Source organism: Porites lutea, chromosome 14 (assembly GCF_958299795.1).
Source record: "Porites lutea chromosome 14, jaPorLute2.1, whole genome shotgun sequence".
Lineage (NCBI taxonomy): Eukaryota > Metazoa > Cnidaria > Anthozoa > Scleractinia > Poritidae > Porites > Porites lutea.
This window is the reverse complement of record NC_133214.1, coordinates 17,021,691-17,042,049: the sequence shown is the minus strand read 5'-3', so window position 1 is coordinate 17,042,049 and position 20,359 is coordinate 17,021,691. Positions and strand designations below refer to the sequence as shown.

At 39.0% G+C, this 20,359-nt stretch overlaps 1 protein-coding gene across 1 annotated transcript in view; it reads right to left on the bottom strand.

The window, feature by feature from the left end:
* Nucleotides 1-634: 634 nt before the first annotated feature.
* Nucleotides 635-20,359, bottom strand: part of LOC140924861 (uncharacterized) — a 52,204-nt gene continuing 32,479 nt past the window's right edge. Inside the window, exons 5-7 of the mRNA XM_073374863.1 lie at nucleotides 19,020-20,004; nucleotides 2,141-4,669; nucleotides 635-1,014 (exon numbers count right to left, since the gene is read on the bottom strand). Of these exons, the coding sequence (XP_073230964.1) occupies nucleotides 2,149-4,669; nucleotides 19,020-20,004 (3,506 nt within the window). The 3' untranslated portion in view covers nucleotides 635-1,014; nucleotides 2,141-2,148. The remainder of the gene's footprint in view (nucleotides 1,015-2,140; nucleotides 4,670-19,019; nucleotides 20,005-20,359) is intronic.

Here is a 20,359-nt window from a genome sequence, read left to right as displayed (position 1 = left end):
ATATACAATAAAAAAGTAAGACATTTCATTTTTATTTCAAATTCTGTATTAACTGTGGCAATAAAGTAGCAATGTTTGTAACATGTTCCATACAAAGTCTTAAATTTTGCCGATCTCATCATTATGTACAACGTGGACTACGTTTGCTGCAATTGCTACGCTTGCTACACTTGCTACGTTTGCTTTGCTTGCTACACTTATACGTTTGCAAAGTTTGCTACACTTGCTACGCATTCTTCGATTGCTACACGTATTCTCTGTCAAGATGTATAATTAAAAGTGTTGAGGACTTGCTTGCTGGTACTCTTTAGTTTCTTTTGACCAGGCACCAAACAATTACAGAGTTTTTAAATTTCCCTAGTTGTCTTTCTATTTTTTCTCCTGCTTTACTTCTTGTATGTAAAAGGTGTCGAGAAGAGAAATCAGAAAACTTGATGGTAAAAACAACGTTGGGAACGCGAATAAGCCTGGGCTATGAAAAAAAGCTTTAAAAATAAAATAGCTTATCAAAAAGGCGAGTAAATGTAAAACTACATTTATAAGTGATTTAACCTAGTGAACAGGGTATTTGACTTCAGTATTAGAATGGAGACCAATCTAGACACTAATAAACTTAACCCAATCTGCCGAAAGAATTCAAAACTACAGCTGTGTAAATATATAATATAACAGTAAAGAACTATATTAAATTGCTGCTCTAAAGTGCCTCTGTCCCATGTGGTGTCAATGGAAATAGCCGAAATTGACCACTGATTCCTGATATTTTTGAGGTGACTATAAAACAACTTTTAAGTGCACACGACTGGTCGCAAAATATTAAGCTACCAAACGTACGCTGTAATTTTCAGACTACGTAAAGCTTCAACTTATTTATTAACAGCATATAATGTTCTCCTCTGGATAAAGTGTTCCTGTTCTTGGGAGGAAGGCTCCACCTCGTAATTGTGACACAAATTAGAAACTGACTTCAACTTCAGATAGCTAGAAACTGCTTCACCGCATTCTTCATCATACCTATACAACAACAACAACAACAGCAAAAAACTACGTTAGCAAGCTAACAAAAGAAAAGGATAGTGATTTCATCAAGCGAGGCATAACATTTTGACAACTGACTTCTAAGAGTGCGATGGATTGATCGTATTCCGGAATAAGAATACGCAAAAGTTTTGTTACAAACCTCTTCTATACTGCAATTTTGAACCATTCAAAATATATATAGATCAGAATACTTTATTTCAAGCAGTTTTGTAGATATTGCAATACTATGAGAGACAAAACAAGTGATTTATAGCGAGTTTATTCCATTTATTTTTATTTAAGACGCGGAATACCGTGAATGGAACACGCACTGAATATTAGAGCAAAGGGTCACATTTAAACTGGTAACTTCAACCAATGATAAGACTCATTGTATAGATTTAAAGAAACTTAAATCCTCTATTAAGCCCCCCATCTCTAATAAGCTCCCCTTTTCAAAGAAGGAAAGTTATTATCCCCCCTCTCTCTTTCCAGCCCCCTCTCCCTTTTCTTAAATAATAGACGTATGATAGATGTATTAATTATCACGACTGTAACGCTTCATGGGGACTTATCATCCGGTATGGTTTATTCACGAGCTCGAAGTTCGGATTTGATTTTGATCTTCGGCTTCATGACCTCCAACTTCATGTGCTTAAGCTTTTCCAGTTTGCGCTCTAGTTCTTTATAAAAATTGAAATGATACTACAATCTTCGTTTAATAGAGAGGCTTAATAGAGGAGTTACCATATTTGGAGACTTTCCTAAACGACCACCTTCCGTAAGCGACCGGAAAATTGATCTACGGATTTTGGGTCGTCGCTTACGTCAGGTTCGATTGCAAGTTACATTGGAACGAACTCAGACGGGGCCACCGACACTTTCAAAATGTAAAAATAAAATCATGAGACGTGAAACAAATTTTCTAGTGTTTAACCACCAAAAGAACTACCAAAGTCAAACTCCTTTGTTGTTGTGATTTGACATGTGACTGGCAGATTGACGCTACGTGGCACCGTTTGAGTTTGTTGCTCAATAATATGGCAAAAATTCCTTGTTAAAATTTCGTTTCCTAAAGCACGTAATATGAGCAAAGGTTTTAATATATATATCAAAATACCTTGCTGTTTATTGGATGCCCTCAAACTCGAGCGTTACGTCATCACCAATGAGAACAAACGGCGCCCAGTACTTCACTGCATTAAAGCGGTCAGATTCTCTCATGGATTTCATGGCTTCATTCAGAGCTTCACTGGCACTTCGACCATGGACTAGTTGTTTGTAGAAAACTTTCATGAACTCCATAGTAGCTTCGTCGTCGATCGCCCACAGGGACACCAGAACAGCGCGAGCACCAGCACCCAAAAACGCCCGTGCGATGCCGACAACACCCTCAGATTTGACTTCTCCCCAAGCACTATGACAACAACTAAGTACAACAAGTCTTGCCCTTATCTTCGCCTCTAAAACATCTTTCATAGATAAGAGATAGTCCTCCCTGGCTGGATTTACGCATGAACGTGTTGTGTTTGGGGCCAAGGCAATTTCTCCTGTTTCCATTTTACCGTGAGCAGCAATGTGCACCAAAGCAACCGAGGAGATACGTGCTAAGACTTCATCTTTTGTTGCCTGCTTTCCAACGAGAGGTTCAGTTTGAAGTATTTTCCCAATCATCTGCACTTCCTTTTCAGCCCACTTTAACTGCCCCAGCGTCATTCCTTCATAAACTACCTCCTGTACCCACGGATCGCCGACGAGAAGGGCGCCAGTCTTACTGTGCCAATCTGCTGGACAATTTTGGATTAATCGAAGACTAGAAAGTGAAGGAACCAGACGAATTCTGAACGTTTCACAGAGGTACTCTGATTTCAAGTCCATAAAAGCAGCATAAGGGGCCAAACACAGAGGTCCTTGTGGAACAATCACAACCTCATCGCTATGGAGCAAGTCTCTTATAGGGTCTATAACCGTATTGTAAAATGTTTGTAATGAATTTGTCTGAAAATATGAAGGACAAGACTTTGGCTCACTGGATCTTTCTTCTGCTAACTTTTTATCGCTTGGGTTACTTAATGAGCGATCTTCACAGTTAACATCAGCTCTCACACCTATTTCTTTATGTGTAGTTTCCAACAGAGACTGGAAATAGGTTGTGACGGAGATATCGATCTGACTTCTTCTAGTTTGGATTTCTTTCCCTTTCTCGTTCACCCAGAGAACTATTCCTCCCTCGCTGATAGCCATGAATGCTGTATTTGGTGGAAAGTAACTAGCAAAGTCATTTGGTCTTGCACAAAGTGTTCCTATTTCTGGGCGTAGCCCTTTAAGGCCATACTTCAACTCCAGAAGATCGTTTAAAGCTTGTGCACGTCCTTGATCGGCAGTTAAAAGCGCCTCAGTGACTTTACCTTCCTTAAACTGCAGCTCCCACAGCCTCAAATTAATATGATCATACGTATTTTTAAGGCTAATCTTCCACTCGTCTTTAGATATGAGATTTCCCCTAATGTGGTCGAAGACTTTAACACTGTTCTTATAATACTGAACGGCTTTCTGGAACTCTCCCAGACTTTCATAGGCGTTGCCAAGATTACCGTAAGCTCGTCCTTCCCCTGCCCTGTCTCCCACTTCTGTGGAAATTTTGAGGTGTCGTTCATGGTACTCTATGGCTTTCTGGAAATCTCCAAGACTTCGATAGGCGACGCCAAGATAACCGTACGCTGTTCCTTCTCTTGCCTTGTCTCCCACTTCTGTCCAAATTTTGAGGTGTCGTTCATGGTACTCTATGGCTTTCCGGAAATCTCCAAGACGTTCATAGGCGTTGCCAAGATTACAGTACGCTCTTCCTTGTCCTGCCCTGTCTCCCACTTCTTTCGAAATTTTGAGGTGTCGTTCATGGTACTCTATGGCTTTCTGGAAATCTCCAAGACTGTGATAGGCGATGCCAAGATTACCGTACGCTGTTCCTTCCCTTGCCCTGTCCCCCACTTCTGTCCAAATTTTGAGGTGTCGTTCATGGTACTCTATGGCTCTCTGAAAATCTCCAAGACTTTCATAGGCGTTGCCAAAATTACAGTACGCTCTTCCTTGTCCTGCCCTGTCTCCCACTTCTTTCGAAATTTTGAGGTGTCTTTCATGATACTCTATGGCTTTCTGGAAATCTCCAAGCCTGTGATAGGCGACGCCAAGATTACCGTACGCTGTTCCTTCTCTTGCCCTGTCTCCCACTTCTGTCCAAATTTTGAGGTGTCGTTCATGGTATTCTATGGCTTTCTGAAAATCTCCAAGACTTTCATAGACGTTGCCAAGATTACAGTACGCTCTTCCTTGTCCTACCCTGTCTCCCACTTCTTTCGAAATTTTGAGGTGTCGTTCATGGTACTCTATGGCTTTCTGGAAATCTCCAAGCCTGTTATAGGCGATGCCAAGATTACCGTACGCTGTTCCTTCCCTTGCCCTGTCTCCCACTTCTGTCCAAATTTTGAGGTGTCGTTCATGGTACTCTATGGCTTTCTGAAAATCTCCAAGACTTTCATACGCGTTGCCAAGATTACAGTACGCTCTTCCTTGTCCTGCCCTGTCTCCCACTCCTTTCGAAATTTTGAGGTATCGTTTATGGTACTCTATGGCTTTCCGGAAATTTCCAAGGCTGTAATAGGCGATGCCTAGGGCGTGCTGGAAATCTTTAAAGTTTACATAGGTGTCGCCAATATTACCATCAATAGGTGTGGTTGTCATATTTTTTTTGCTAGCTTTGCTATTTCAGCTCGTCTGACAAAGGGTATACATATTGTGGTTTCTTTTTTCTTCTGATACCATTTGTCTTTATGTACTATGACGAAGAGGATCTGAAAAGTACAATTAAAAGCTAGAGTAAAAGCTTATTTATTAGCTCCTTTACTATTGGTTTTTGTCTATCACAGTCGCATTTGATTTGCCTCAAAAAGGAATCCTTCTACGTGTTTTTCACCGTTGTATAATATGACTTGATTGACTGGAACCGCCGCCCGGTTAGCTCAATGGGATAAGCGCCGGTCTGCTGAGCGACTAGGCTGTAGGTTCAAACCCCGGCCGGAACAACACTCAGGGTCTTTAAATAACTGAGCAGAAAGTGTAATAACATCTGAAAAAGGTTAGACTTTCTAGTCTTCTCGGATAAGGACGATAAACTGTAGGCCCCGTCTCACAAGCCCTTGTACGTGTAATAAATCTGTGGGACGTTAAAGAACCCACACACTCTTCGTAAAGTGTAGGGCACGTAGTGCCCGGTGTAGTGGTCTATCTCACTTTTACACTCATGTATAGGGGCATCATTACTCATTCCTTCATTACTTGTAAACTGCACCTTAAGCAGTCTGGCAAAGTCCCCCAACCAGTGTTGTAAATTATCCCTGAAAAGCCCTGAGCGGAGTGGATAATAAGATATTTACAATTTTCAGTTTACTGGGGTCTTCTCCAAAAAACGGAAATATTAACATTCGTTTTAGTGATAATGACCGAAATTAAAAACAAAAAGGAAAAGAAACAGATTTACCATTGTTGCCCCCGCAGGGATTTCGCCCAGAAGGCGAGATCCGAAGGAGGCACTCTAGTAACTCGCGCGTATATTAAGAAAAGTACTTACAGTTGAAATATACAGTCAGTATGGCAAAAAAAAAATCTCGATTTGCTTGAACAGGGGCCGCGAGGAATCGGTAGGTAATGACGACGTTTCTATTGTTTGCGCCCGCAAGTACAAAATGGTTAGGATGACGTCAGTTGTTGAGAGGAGAAAACGACTCGAAGCGATCGCATGAATTTCAGGCTAGTAAAGACAGAAAATCCCGAAGGGACCGCTCAGGTAGATTTTGTGACATTTATAGCGACAGTCATTCTTCTATACTCTTTTGCGTTACGTGTTATTAGTGACATTCTGTGGATCAGTTGTTTGAAAGTTATGGACCAAAAGACACTCGTTAAGCGCAGATGAAGTTATAAGGAGCGTATAACTGTTTATAGATAAACACTTGGAGAGTTTGCCAGACACGAGTTCACAAATCTTTGATTGGAAATCTTGCCAGACACTCTTTCTCTCTCTTTGACCGGAATAAGACTCAGCCCCAAACCCGCAAGACGAGTGAACAACGGCTAGCTTATCACTAGCAGAACGATGGGCGATTACAGAAATTCGTCGACAATCAAATTCTGTGCTGACTTATTCAGCGCTCACAGATGTCCTTCCGCTATAAAGTTTAAAATAAGACTAGAATGCGCGAGAGTGAATTGATCAAACGTCCTTTTAATTTCTAAGGCTTACTTTCCGGCAAATATAATGAACTGAATGTAAAAAGTGAAAGAGAAATATGGAAAAATTCAACTTCTAATTAACTCTTTTCTTATGGTTTAGAATAAACTATTCTCGAAACTGAGAACGTTTTGATCAAAGCTGTGTAAATCAAACTGAAACTGTGCATGGAACCTTGCGTTTCCTGTATTTATCTCACCTATTGTATGGAATATGTGTGAAAATCTTCATTATGAATCGGTATATTTCAAAGAGCTACACAATGAGCAAGAATACTATAACCGACAATATACAGAGCGGGGGCAGCTGTAGTGTAAACTATTACTAGTTTAAACATGGTGTATATAAATTATCTATCTATTCATTGTATATTCATCTACCTTCTACTGAAACTACTGAAGCTGTTGCCAACAAACTACAAACCGGGCCAGCGGAAACATTTCAGAAAACTCAAATTTCGGAAATTGAACTTATTTCTAAAGGTGAACATCTCTTGGTAGCGGAATACAAGTGCTTAGCAATTGAAAAGAAAACCTATTTCTCTACCACCAAAACACTGAGCTAGTAGTCGTCGTAAAGTGGTTATAGGTTTGTGTGCAAAACATTGTAGTATACCCGAAGTAGTCAATCGATAAAAATCGGTAAATCTGATTTGATTGATATTGATTGTATCGATCAATCGGTAGAGATCGATGACACATTCGTTTCGTTAATCTATTTTGCTTGTTTTTTTTTCCGATTTCATCGATTTATATCGGAAGATATATCTGTTCATCTGTTCATCCAAAAATGAAAACTGATTTCATGGAAACAGTAAATTTGTTGACAATTGAGTTGCAATTGAGAGTCGAAGGATCAAACAATTATCTATTTTTAAAAAAATCTTTTTAAAAAATCTGAGAAATCTTATCTTCTCTTCAAAACCAGGTTTAAAATCTTCTGGTTTATAGGTATCCAGCTTTTCACGATTTAGACCTGCCGCCCTTTCGACGTCGGTGTAGTTCCGGGTGTGGTTACATCGTGAAGTAGCCAATGAATAAAAATCGTCAGCAATCAAGTGATTTTTATCGATTGACAACGAAACAGTGAAAATCTATGTAGGGAAATCTTTGAATGAATTTCAGACATCCCTTCAACTCGTGGGAATGTCTGAAATTCAGGCTAGGAAATCTTTACTACGGTTGTATTTTTCGGGATACTTGCCTGCGAGAACTGAATGTAATTATAAAAGCGAAGCGTTTTTGTTATTATGTGCAAAACGAAGAGTTTTAGAGAGAAACTTGTGCGTGCAATGGTTTCCACATTTCTCTTTTTCATGTTTGTTGATCAGTGGTTACTCGTGGATGCTAACTTATACCAAAAAACAACAATGGCAATATCGTAAAAATCATGAAAAATCGATAATGTCGATTTGACACAGCAGTTTAGTTTATCGATTTTCACCGATTTCCGTTATCAATCGATAAAAATCACTTAATTGCTACCGATTTTGATCGATTGACTACTCCGAGAGTATACCACACATGTAAGTATATAGAGTTTCTTTGTGTCATGTAGGTCCGTGCACACTTCGGCCAATCTAATTTTTCATTTTTCCAACAAAAAAGGAAACAGGAAATATTACTTATCCTTGTCATATTTACATATTTTAAAGTACAGACAAAAAAAGAAAAAAAGAAAATGGTCAGGAAAATTGATCATTTTTTCATTTTTCTAATTTTGAAGTCCGCTTCAAAAATACAAAAAAACGGCTAAAAGCGATATTTTGTATTTTTATTTTCTTGATATTGTTAGAAAAGTGAGAAAAATAAAATAATCTCCGAGTCCTAGATCATTTTTCGATTTTTCCGTTTTTCCCAAAAAATAGAAAAACAGAAAAATGAAAAAATGATATTTATTCGAACCATTTTTTCATTTTTTCCATTTTGTTCAAAACATGAAAAAATAGAAAAATGGCATACCTATCGCCTAATTTTCCATAATTCCATTTTAACAAGAAAAATGAAAAAAATGACAAGTGTTGCGAAGAATTTTTCCATTTTTTCAATAAATAGAAAACAAACATACAAACAAAAACGGACAATTTTTCATATTTTGTTTTAATGAAAAATGGCAAAGAAAAATGACAAATCATGAACATTTACCAATAAAGAAAAGAAAAACCCAATCCACTTTAGACTAATTAGATTTGTTAGACGATTTACACAGGGTCGGCGGAGAAGTGGGATGGGGAGGGCGGGTGGGGGCCCTTTAGTTCTCGGAATGCGAACGTAGTTTCATTCACTTTTGGATTTGATTAGCTGATTCCTTTACCTCATTACTTAGGACTCACTCTGTGACCTGTTCTAACACTGCGTCACCATAAAGTGTTCCTGTTCCATTCAAACTGTGGAACGTTTCCCAATACTTGTCGCATGGGTTTCCTGACATTAGCGATCTTTGCTCTCGTCTTTCCAGGGCTGAGTTGCTTAAAAGGTGGATAACGCTATCCGCTGGATAAATAACTATCCAGTAGATAACGCAGTTGGTTTCCCTAAAATACATAAAAAATTATCAGGCCGCTGGATAGTGATTTATCCGGTGGATCGTCGCTATCCAAAGTTTAAACAAATGTATGAGCAAATATATGGGCCAGATCATTAAGATGTTCTCTCCCGCAAATGTATACTAGCCGTCTCGTTATGTTTCTCCTCCATAATATTAGTTCAACATACTTTACTCTTGCAATCCTAAAACAACCGTTCTGCGGCAAGTTCCGTTATTTCGGCAGGCTAAGCAGTCTACTTTTGAGCATCTATTTCATTTAAAAGCGTCTGACCTTTTCACTGGCATGCTCTTTATTTGTTTTGTGCATGTGACTGTTCATCGACCTTCTTTTTAACTCCTTCCCCTTAATCTCTCTCACGAACCGCTTTTTTTTGTGCTGGGACCATACTGTTGCTGGCATGAAAACCGTTGAGTTACCCCTCCCCCTTTTCCCGTACCAATTTTCACGCCTTCTCCTCCTCCCTCGTACCCTTTCTAGATTTCTAATATTCTTCATTTCCACGGCCGGTACGTTACGGTTTTTTCGCCGCTTTCATCCACAGTCGACTCCCGACAACTCAAACCTTCAGGGAAATGGAGATCAAAAGTGAATGGAACTACGTCCGCATCTCGAAAACTAAGCCCTCCCCCCCCTAAATTCCCCCACATCTCCGCCAACCCTGGGTAAATCTTCTAACCAAATTAGCGAGTCTCTTCTTCACCGTTAAAATATTCATAACTTCTCACTTTTCTGCGCCATTTTTCAATAAAATAAAAAGTGAAAAACTGTCTGAAAGGGTGTATCGTTTTAAAGTTTTACTATTTATTAAATAAATAAAAAAATAGAAAATTGCTCGCAGCACTTGTCATTTTTTCATTTAACTTATTAAAATGAAATTATGGAAAATTGGGCGTTAGGTATGCTATTTTTCTATTTTTTCATTTTTTGAACAAAATGGAAAAAATGAAAAAATGGTGCGAAGAAATATGATTTTTTTATTTTTCCGTTTTTCTATTTTTGGCGAAAAACGGAAAAATAGAAAAATGAGTTAGGAATCGCACATTATTTCATTTTCCTCATTTTCTAACAATAGCAAGAGAATAAAAAATAGCAAAATGTCGCTTTTAACCGTCTACAGTATTTTTTGTATTTTTGAAGCTGACTTCAAAATTAGAAAAATGAAAAAATGATCAATTTTCCTGACCATTTTCTTTTTTTCTAATTTTGTCTGTACTTTAAAATATGTAAATATGACAAGGATAAGTAATATTTCCTGTTTCCGTTTTTGTTGGAAAAATGAAAAATTAGATTGGCCGAAGTGTGCACGGACCCACGTAATTTACGAAGATTGCTTGCCAGTTCTTTTAAAAAAAACATCCGTCTGAGGATAATCCGGTTTAGAGAGATTTCCGTATTCAGCTTGGCCTTACAATTTCTTAACACAAACATAGAATCTCGGAAAAACTTAATACCTTACTGACTAGAAATTTCAATTCTTGTAAAGGAATTCGGTCATGAACGTATTGCTACGAGTTTTCCAAAATTTTTACAGTGGTAGCTGTGTAAGGAGAGATTTTCCATGTACCCTTTATTTGCCTCGAACTTCATACGTAACTTTTAAATATTCCCTTTGAAGTTGTTTCAGCCGTAATTTACATTGAATTTGCATTGAGATGTGTTAGTTCTTTTAAATTATATACACATTTTACTTCAATATTGACTTTTAAAAGGATAATTAGTTTCTGAATAATTACACAGCTTAGTCACTGCGGAATAATTGGATCGTTCCCCTGTTCAAATACCAACCTTTCGTAGTTTTTATTTTGTAATTTTAAGGAATCCTGAGCAAAGGAAACTCGAATTCTTTGCACAGCTTTACTGCTGAATCTTTGTAGTTTCTGAAATTCATCTCCTTGACTGACATTTAATTTTGAGTCATTTAGTTGAGCATTTAAACTTTAAAGTTAAATTTATCCAGCTTTCAGCTGATTTTATTCAGCCTTCTTTCCATTTGTTTTGTGACGTTGCAATAACTTGATCGGTTAGTATAAATAGAACACTGTTATCCCAGCTGTTTTTCGATTCACCTTGGGATTTACATGCCAATACGATTTGCATTTTGGTTGCAAATGCCTGTATGATTGACGTTCATGAGCTGAAGATTAAACTGTTGAAGTCCAAGTTTGAGTGCTGTCCTGTTTTCCAGTTGTAGCAGATCCTAGTATTGTGGAACAGTGACGAGTTCCTTTCCCGCTAGCAAAGCGAGTTGCGGAGTTAGTTTTCCCCCTTGTTGTTCATACGCCGAAGTCGCTCGAAGTCTTAACGCTTATTTCCCCGACTTGTGTTTGGAAGGGCAAAACCTATCGTCACAGCTCAAAACAGTTCAATTAGGGTTCCTTTTGATCCTATACTCATAAACACTCCCAAACACCTGTTTTCTGCATATGAATGCTATTGATCTTGCTTAAACTTAATTAAATTGATCTTTTCAGTATAAATATAGAAGCATTCTGTAAGCTAGGATATATTCAGTTTTAGCTCTGGTCAAGCTTGTCATTGTTGCACAGAAGAAGATTAAAAAAAGTTCAACTGCCAAGTCCTGTTTGTCTATTCCTTCGAAATCTGGACCCCAACATAAGGTTCGTCAAAAAGTTTTCCGGCGATTAACCCCAAAGGCATTTCTTAACTTGGGAAGGGAGTTCTATCTGGCCGGTGTAACTACAGCTAACGTATTCAATGCATACCTCAGTTCTAAATTCTCGAGTAAGATTCTTGATAGTTCGCAAGAGGGCACAGCAGAGAGTCCTTGATTCGTGACGACGAAAGGGTCTACGAGGAAATGATAGATGGAGATTAAGAACCAAATGCATCTCCCAGGTAAATTCTAGTGTAACTTGAGCTAATACAATGCCTACCTTGGTTATAAATTGCCGAGTCGTTTTGATATATAGTATAGTTCGCTTGATTTGTCACGACGAAATAATCAACGAAGAAATCATATTTTGCAAAACAAGTTTATATATAAAGTCAATTGAACATTCCTTCACAAAAAACAGGACCTGCACAAAACTAACCTGGGCTACAATCAAACCTTTTACCAAGTGAATGTTGAATCTTGTGTGAGGGATTTTTCCCTTCATTTCGCTTTCAGTTTCAATTTCATGAACTTACGTCAACGAAATTGACGTAAAATGAGGCGTGACATTGAATCTAATATACAGTTATCAACATTTCTCTGAACAAAATCACAAAAAGCTTTAAAAAAGATCTTACAACAGGTTCTGTAGACCGATGGAACCTTCCGCAGATGAAGTTGGTCGGATGCTTCCTGCTTTTTCTCCGAAACTTGCTGGAAAAATATGCCTTGTGAACGGTCTTGTGATTGACCTTCTGACGAGGCTCACATTATACTAAGTAGATTCGATATAGATCGTTTTCACTGTCACGTAACAAAAAAATAAATTGGAAACCGTCCAGTGGAAGAAACCAAGAAAATGAAATGTTATAAAAGACCAGTGTAAAAACGATTTGTCCAAGTCTCAGGTCTTTGTGGCCCACAGTTTCTTAGTTATTCGCCGAAACGTTTCACGCACCTTTGTAGAGCTTTGTATGCATAAAGACGTGCGCATAAACATATCTTCTAATACTTGAAATGGTTATACTGCTGAAAATCAAGAGGAGAGACTTTTTTTCGACGAGGCAGCGTTCCTATTTTGGTGTCACGCACTATGAAAACTCGAAAGTTCAGAAAGGCCGAAAAGAAATTTTTGGGAGACCGGCCTCCCCCCGCTTATCTCGAGGTCTGGATGACCGCACCCCCCCCCCCCACTCCCCCTTATCTGAAGGTCTGGATGACCGCACCCCACCCCCCCCTCCCCACTCCCCCTTATCTCAAGGTTTGGATGACGGCACCCCACCCCCTCCCCCTTATCTGAAGGTCTGAATCCGCCACTGTATAACTAGAGTGATTTTCAAGTTAGGATCGAAAGTAAACTGCGTTTGCTATGGTTTTGCTACGCCGCACGGTGATTGGTTACTGTATTTGACAAAACACGGGCCACTTTTTCAGCCAAAGAGAGGTAAAACCAAAACAAATCGCGACTTGCACGCGCATGCTCTCGCGCTTTGTGCAAGCATCATACATGTAATTGCTTCCAGTTCTTGCTGGTTCATGTCGCTATTTGCTCCTGTTGTGATTGGTCATAGCAGTTACTTTGGTTTTGGTTTTACAAAACTCACTTGACCAATCTTTCATGCAATGTTTCTTCTCTGCAGAGGCCCAAAACACTCATTTCCCTCAAAAAAGAAAACGTATCGCTGCAGCTCTTTCAAAGTGCAAGCGGCTTCATTTTGCAAAAACGAAGGATATCATTTCTGTATATTGACAAGTGCAATGAAAATAGTATACTCGCCGTGTGTCACTTGACCGAAAATAGCAAGGAATTTTGGCATTCATATGACTAGCCGTCTTAATCTCCCTCTTGCTCTTAGCGTTTGACTCAGAGACATTGTAATCACAATAATACTCATGTCTCAGTTTATGATTAAAACCTAAAATACAAATTAACACTGGATAAATTACGCCTACTACATTTCGTACGCTTGCCACACTTGTGTGCTGCATTTACTGCCGGCTTGCTACGTACTACACTCGGGTATACGCTTTTTTTTTACTTTATACTTGAACAACTGGAGGTTGTTAGGCTCATAGCATTAAATGCAAATGCATCGAGTTAAGAAAAATAATGATGATAATGAATAAATAAATTAATTAGTTCAATGAACAAATAAGTAAATAAACAAGTAAAAGTATTTTTATGACCGTATTTACACATAAAGACTTCAAAAACTAGATTATACCATTTGCCTGATAAATAACTTAAATTTTTTGACTCTCAGTACAACATAAATAACAATTACAGGTATCGAAAGTCATGCTTCGAATTTGCGACACAAAATTTTCAATGGTAGAAGCATTTTTTAAATCATCGTGCAGGGAGATCCAGATGTTTGATCCATAGTACCTAAAAGTGTTTAGTCCATGCTTAGAAGTATTTCGGTAGAGACAGCTTCATCTTCCCGCCTTTCCAAGCTCGGCGACAAAGCCCCTCACCCCTGTTGTAATGTTGATACTAGGTCTGCGGTTATTTTTGTAGTTATCCGGGCACTTGGTTTTTAGAGAGACCTTCGCTACGAACCACGTGTGGGATTTGAGTCTTCGTGTTTACCGAGATTTTTACCGATAATTCTAGTCCGTTTTCTGCTGTGGACATTATAACCCCCGCGTCATTTTTAATTTGTTTGTGTACAATCTTTCTTGACCTATCCCTAGCTGATACCATTTTTGTCCTCAAAACCCGTGCAGCAGAGGAGTACGTGTGTAACTTGATTGAAACTACATGGGATGAAAGGGCAAATTGCTGTTTCGGAAGATTTTTAAAGAGCTTAAACCTGGATTTAGAAGCCAGGACAATGATATGAGGTAGGTCCAGGCTGCTTAATTATGCTGGTAAAAAAAATTAAGGTGATTTAGATATTGCGACGGAATTTATCAACCTGCGAACGGGGAGCGGTCTTCAATTGTCTCCGGCCTTCTAATAATTATAATGTTTAATTAAACTGGAAAAACAAAAATCTTAATATCCCTTCAAAAATGCTTGAAACCAGCCCGAGAAACTCACAAATTGCAACAAATACAATAAAAAAGTAAGACTCTTCATTTTTATTTCGAATTCTGTATTAATTGTGGCAATATAAAGTAGCAATGTTTGTAACATGTTCCATACAAAGTCTTAAATTTTGCCGATCTCATCATTATGTACAACGTGGACTACGTTTGCTGCAATTGCTACGCTTGCTACACTTGCTACGTTTGCTTTGCTTGCTACACTTGCAAAGTTTGCAAACACTTGTTAGCGTAGCGCTTGCTACACTTGTTACTCTTGCCACGCTTTCCTCGATTGCTACACGTATTCTCTGTCAAGATGTATAATTAAAAGTCATGAGGACTTCAATCAAACTTGGAAATTTTGTTTTCTACAAAACAGAGATAGACATACTCTTTAATTTGTTCTGACCAGGCACCAAACAATTACAGAGTTTTTAAATTTCCCTAGTTTTCTTTCTATTTTTTTCCTGCTTTACTTCTTGTATGTAAAAGGCGTCGAGAAGAGAAATCAGAAAACTTGATGGTAAAAACAACGTTGGGAACGCGAACAAGCCTGGGCTATGAAAACTAAATACTACGCTTATCAAAAAGACGAGTAAATGTAAAACTACATTTATAAGTGATTTGACCTAGTGAACAGGGAATTTGACTTCAGTATTGGAATGGAGACCAATCTAGACACTAATAAACTTAAACCAATTTGCAAAAAGAAATTTAAAACTACAGCTGTGTAAATAATATAACAGTAAAGAACTACAGTGAAACCTCTATTGCGCGGACACCTTCGGGACCTTCCAAAGTGTCCGCTTAATAGAGGGTGTAAAAATTGCGCAATGTTTGTTAACGATCAACATTCAACGGTTACTCAGTACTGTGATAAAGTTGCATGTTGTTAAAGAAGCTATCCAGAGTTCAAGTTCATTACCTTTCATTACCAACTTTAATTTGTTTGTAAATGTAAAACATTAACTGACTTCAGTCCCTATTTCAAGGTCGTAATCTAATACTACTATTGTCAATTCAGTCCTGTGTCCGCTTAATAGAGGTTTTTAACAATAGAAATTAGCCAAATACACCTTATTTTAGTGTCCGCGTCCGCTCAATAGAGGTGTCCGCTGAATAGGGGTTCGTTATAAAGGGAAACATAAGGCGTTAATTTCGGGACCTGGCTTAGTGTCCGCTTAATTGGGGGTCCCCTTAATAGAGGTTTTACTATATATTAAATTGCTACTCTAAAGTGCCTCTGTCCCATGTGGTATCAATGAAAATAGCCGAAATTGACCATTGATTCCTGACATTTCTGAGGTGACTACAAAACAAGTTTTAAGTGCACACGACTGGTCGCAAAATATTAAGCTACGAAACGTACACTGTAATTTTCAAACTACGTAAAGCTTCAACTTATTTATTAACAGCATATAATGTTGTCTTCTGGATAAAGTGTTCCTATTCTTGGGAGAAACGCTCCACCTCGTAATTGTGACACAAATTAGAAACTGACTTCAACTTCAGATAGCTAGGAACTGCTTCACCGCATTCTTCATCATACCTATTCAACAACAACAACAGCAAAGAGCAACGTTAGCAAGCTAACAAAAGAATAGGATAGTGATTTCATCTGGCGAGGCATAACATTTTGACAACTGAATTCTAAGAGTGCGCTCGATTGATCGGATTCCGGAATAAGAATACGCAAAAGTTTTGTTACAAACCTCTTCTATACTGCAATTATGAACCATTTAAAATATATATAGATCAGAATACTTTATTTCAAGCAGTTTTGCAGATATTGCAATACTATGAAAGACAAAACAAGTGATTTCTAGCGAGTTTATTCCATTTATTTTCATTTGAGACGCGGAATCCGTTGAATCGAACACGCACTAAATCTATTAGAGCAATGGGTCACATTTTTAAAACTGGTAACTTCGACCAATGGTTAGACTCATTGCAGATTTAAAGAAACTTGCATACCATAAATCCTCTATTAAGCCCCCCTCTCTAATAAGCTCCCCTTTTCAGAGAAAGAAAGTCATTAAACCCCCTTTCTCTTCCAGCCCCTTCTCCCTTTTCTTAAATAATAGACGTATGATAGATGTATTAATTTATCATGACTCTAACACTTTATGGGCACTTATCATCCGGTATGGTTTATTCACGAGCTGGAAGTTCGGATTTGATTTTGATCTTTGGCTTCATGACCTCCAACTTCATTTGCCTGAGCTTTTCTAGTTTGCGCTCTAGTTCTTTATTAAGATTGAAATGATACCACAATCTTCGCTTAATAGAGAGGCTTAATAGAGGATTTACCATATCTGAGGGGCACCCAACGTCAATTTTCGTAAAATATCTGTTGGGAAGAAGATTTGAGATCTAGAATTTTCCGAACATTTGTTGTAAAATTTCTTGCTTGCCTGCCTCTCCTAGGATTTTGGAATATCTAAAAAAATGGTATAATTGCCCATTTTTAACGGATTTTTACCCTAAAAAGGTCACCTAGAGTTTTCGGGAGCCTTTTTTGTGGCTGAAATTTTCGAAAAGGTAAGTTTTGATCCCTATAATTTTCGGATCACTAGAATTTCAGCTAGGAAATCCGAACAGATGAAAACTTTTTAGGGGATAAAAATATGCCTATATCTACCGTTTAAATACTAAAATACGTTTAACAATGCTATGTTTAAGTGGTTTTCAACTATGTTCTCGTTGGGTGCCCCTGATATCTGGAGACTTTCCTAAACGACCACCGACCGGAAATTTGATCTTCGGATTTTGGGTCGTCGCTTACCTCAGGTTCGATTGTAAGTTACATTGGAACGAACTCAGACGGAGCCACCGACACTTTCAAATGTAAAAAAAAAAAATCATGAGACGTGAAATAAATTTTCTAGTGTTTAACCACCAAAAGAACTACCAGAGTCAGACTCCTTTGGTTTTGTGAATTTGACCTGTGACTGGCAGACTGACGCTACCTGGCACCGTTTGAGTTTGTTGCTCAATAATATAGAAAATAATTCCTTGTTAAAATTTCGTTTCCTAAAGCACGCAATATGATCCAAAGGTTTATACATATCCCAAAATACCTTGCTATTTATTCGATGCCGTCAAACTCGAGCGTTACGTCGTCACCAATGAGAACAAACGGCGCCCAGTACTTCACTGCATTAAAGCGGTCAGATTCTCTCATGGATTTCATGGCGTCATTCAGAGCTTCACTGGCACTTCGTCCATGGACTAGTTGTTTGTAGAAAACTTTCATGAACTCCATAGTAGCTTCGTCGTCGATCGCCCACAGGGACACCAGAACAGAGCGAGCACCAGCACCCAAAAACGCCCGTGCGATGCCGACGACACCCTCAGATTTGACTTCTCCCCAAGCACTATGGCAACAACTAAGTACAACAAGTCTTGCCCTAATCTTCGCTTTTAGAACATCTTTCATAGATAAGAGATAGTCCTCCCTGGCTGGATTTACGGATGAACGTTTTGTGTTTGGGGCCAAGGCAATTTCTCCTGTTTCCATTTTACCATGAGCAGCAATGTGCACCAAAGCAACCGAGGAGATACGTGTTAAGACTTCATCTTTTGTTGCCTGCTTTCCAACGAGAGGTTCAGTTTGAAGTATTTCCCCAATCATCTGCACTTCCTTTTCGGCCCACTTTAACTGCCCCAGCGTCATTCCTTCATAAACTACCTCCTGTACCCACGGATCGCCGACGAGAAGGGCGCCAGTCTTACTGTGCCAATCTGCTGGACAATTTTGGACTAATCGAAGACTAGAAAGTGAAGGAACCAGACGAATTCTGAACGTTTCACAGAGGTACTTTGATTTCAAGTCCATGAAAGCAGCATAAGGGGCCAAACACAGAGGTCCTTGTGGAACAATCACAACCTCATCGCTATGGAGCAAGTCTCTTATAGGGTCTATAACCACATTGTAAAATGTTTGTAATGAATTTGTCTGAAAATATGAAGGACAAGACTTTGGCTCACTGGATCTTTCTTCTACTAGCTTTTTATCGCTTGGGTTACTTAATGAGCGATCTTCACAGTTAACATCAGCTCTCACGCCTATTTCTTCATGTGTAGTTTCCAATAGAGACTGAAAATAGGTTGTGACGGAGATATCGATCTTGCTTCTTCTAGTTTGGATTTCTTTTCCTTTCTCGTTCACCCAGAGAACTATTCCTCCCTTGCCTATACCCATGAATGCTGTATTTGGTGGTAAGTAACTAGCAAAGTCACTTGGTCTTGCATAAAGTGTTCCTATTTCTGGGCGTAGCCCTTTAAGGCCATACTTCAACTCCAGAAGATCGTTTAAAGCTTGTGCACGTCCTTGATCAGCAGTTAAAAGTGCCTCAGTGACTTTACCTTCCTTAAACTGCAGCTCCCACAGCCTCAAGTTAATATAATCATACGTATTTTTAAGGCTAATCTTCCATTCGTCTTTAGATATGAGATTTCCCCTAATGTGGTCGAAGGCTACAACACTGTGCTTATAATACTGAACGGCTTTCTGAAACTCTCCAAGACTTTCATAGGCGACGCCAAGATTACCGTACGCTGTTCCTTGTCCTGCTCTATATCCCACTTCTTTCGAAATTTTGAGGCATCGTTCATGATACTCTATGGCTTTCTGGAAATCTCCAAGATTTTTATAGGCGACACCAAGATTACCGTACGCTCCTCCTTCCCCTGCTCTGTCTCCCACTTCTTTCGAAATTTTGAGGTGTCGTTCATGGTACTCTATGGCTTTCTGGAAATCTCCAACACTCTGATAGGCGTTGCCAAGATTACCGTACGCTCCTCCTTCCCCTGCTCTGTCTCCCACTTCTTTCGAAATTTTGAGGTGTCGTTCATGGTACTCTATGGCTTTCTGGAAATCTCCAAGACTGTCATAGGCGTTGCCAAGATTACCGTACGTTCTTCCTTCTCCTGCCCTGTCTCCCACTTCTTTCGAAATTTTGAGGTATCGTTCATGGTACTCTATGGCTTTCTGGAAATCTCCAAGACTGTAATAGGCGTTGCCAAGATTACCGTACGCTCTTCCTTCTCCTGCCCTGTTTCCCACTTCTTTCGAAATGTTGAGGTCTCGTTCATGGTACTCTATGGCTTTCTGGAAATCTCCAAGACTGTAATAGGCGTTGCCAAGATTACCGTACGCTCTTCCTTCTCCTGCCCTGTCTCCCACTTCTTTCGAAATTTTGAGGTGTCGTTCATGGTACTCTATGGCTTTCTGGAAATCTCCAAGATAGTGATAGGCGTTGCCAAGATTACCGTACGCTCTTCCTTCTCCTGCTCTGTCTTCCACTTCTTTCGAAATTTTAAGGTTTCGTTGATGGTAGTCTATGGCTTTCTGGAAATCTCCAAGACTGCAATAGGCGACGCCAAGATTACCGTACGCTGTTCCTTCCCCTGCTCTGTCTCCCACTTCTGTCGAAATTTTGAGGTGTCGTTCATGGTACTCTATGGCTTTCCGGAAATCTCCAAGACTGTAATAGGCGTTGCCTAGGGCCTGCTGGAAATCTTTAAAGTTGACATAGGTGTCGCCAATATTATCATAATTAGGTGTGGTTGTCATATTTTTTTTTTGCTGGCTTTGCTATTTCAGCTCGTCTGACAAAGGGTATACATATTGTGGTTTCTTTTTTCTTCTGATAACATTTGTCTTTATGTACTATGACGAAGAGGATCTGAAAAGCACAATTAAAAACTAGAGTAAAAGCTTATTTATGAGCTCCTTTACTATTGGTTTTTGTCTATCACAGTCGCATTTGATTTTCCTCAAAAAGGAATCCTTCTACGTGTTTTTCATCGTTGTATAATATGACTTGATGGACTGCAACCGCCGCCCGGTTAGTTC